Source organism: Anopheles funestus, chromosome 3RL (assembly GCF_943734845.2).
Source record: "Anopheles funestus chromosome 3RL, idAnoFuneDA-416_04, whole genome shotgun sequence".
Lineage (NCBI taxonomy): Eukaryota > Metazoa > Arthropoda > Insecta > Diptera > Culicidae > Anopheles > Anopheles funestus.
In genome coordinates this window covers 55,463,365-55,464,794 of record NC_064599.1, presented here as the reverse complement: position 1 = coordinate 55,464,794, position 1,430 = coordinate 55,463,365, and the positions used below count along the sequence as shown (strand labels likewise).

General features: G+C 46.4%; 1 protein-coding gene across 1 annotated transcript; it reads right to left on the bottom strand.

Annotated features, from left to right (window-relative positions):
• Nucleotides 1–275: 275 nt before the first annotated feature.
• LOC125769506 (SET and MYND domain-containing protein 4-like) lies at nucleotides 276–1,220 on the bottom strand. Its single transcript, XM_049438240.1, has one exon. It carries the CDS (start codon nucleotides 1,218–1,220, stop codon nucleotides 276–278), a length of 945 nt encoding a protein of 314 aa, XP_049294197.1.
• Between the last annotated feature and the right edge of the window lie 210 nt (nucleotides 1,221–1,430).

Sequence of the window (1,430 nt, the reverse complement as noted above, 5' to 3'; positions counted from 1 at the left end):
GAAAGCACCAACGCGATTTTACTAACCGATTCTATACTTTGAATTTTTATGTGTTATTTGAGATTTCCAATATGTTATTTTAATGTTTAGCAGATGTGCTACAATATAAAACCATTTGCGATCAGCAATGGGACAGGAACGCTAACCTAAGCACTAATTTCAATTGAAAACAAAATATCGTCGAACATTGATTTAGATGAAATTGTTACTGAAATTTCAAGGGAAGGGAGGAGGGCGCTGAATTGGTTTTCTGCCAAGGGCGCCAAGTGACCACGCTACGGCTCTGCGTCCAGCGAACAATGGAGCACCAGTGCGTTGACACGTAGGATGTGCATATGGCGCACGGTCAGCTCGGCCAGCAGTTTCACGTTACTGGTCGGTATATTATTCGCGCGCACGAGAAGCTTAGCCAGCGCGACACCCCTTAAGCCGTCGATGGTCAGTTTTTCTCTCGTCAAACGGCTTCGGTTGGTAGCCAATTGGTAGACCTTTCCATAGGCGTCCTCCGGATTTTTGTAGCGCCCGTTCGGGTTGCAGTACTGATGTACCCATTTCTCGGACATACACACAGAACGTATGAAATTCTCCAGTACGCTCGGCATTTCATAAAACTTCTTGTACGCACAGATCGTGGAACGCAACGCGAGAACCTCGATGGGCGTATACTGAGACAGCAGCATAAAGATAATGGGACACTCGAACGAATGGTACTCCTGTTTGGCACGGTCCCGGCACGATTTCGAGCAGTACAACATTATCGAGCAGCCTCGGCACGGAATCAGAACAAGGGGAGCGTAGATCAGGCAGTGATGACACCTCATCCAACGGTCTCCAGACAGCAGTAGTCTCACGAATGGTAACTCGCGCAGAACCAAGTTTCCCTTCATCACATTCCATTTGCCGTGCAGATATCGGCCATACCTCGGCGAATTATTGCACACGACATAATTAATGCAGTTGCTGCGGTCGTTATATGGAGACGGATAACGATTACCTAATCGTCGACTGTGCGCCCTATCGTACAATTCGTCGAACTCACGCTTTGCAGATTCGTTGGGAAAATTTAGGATCGCATCAATTTCCTCAGCATCCCATATATTATACATGCAATAGAAATCTTCCTCAGATTTGTACGCCATTAAAGCCCTGCCCAGATATGCCACCTTCAGCACGTAGGAATTGGGCTCACAGTAAGCAATGAGCTGATTCAGTTGCTCCATTAAGCGGTTTTTGGAATTGTTGCTATGTAAATTCAGAGGATGTTTTAACCAATTACACACACGTTGCCCATCGTAGTTTTCGTACATCCACCATGCGTAATCACTACTTTTGATGCTGATCCAGAACAACACGTGCGGCTCCATCGGTTCGATCAATCTCATTCCACGCTCCATTAGAAACGCCACCAGTTTCTTATCGGTACGGCATCT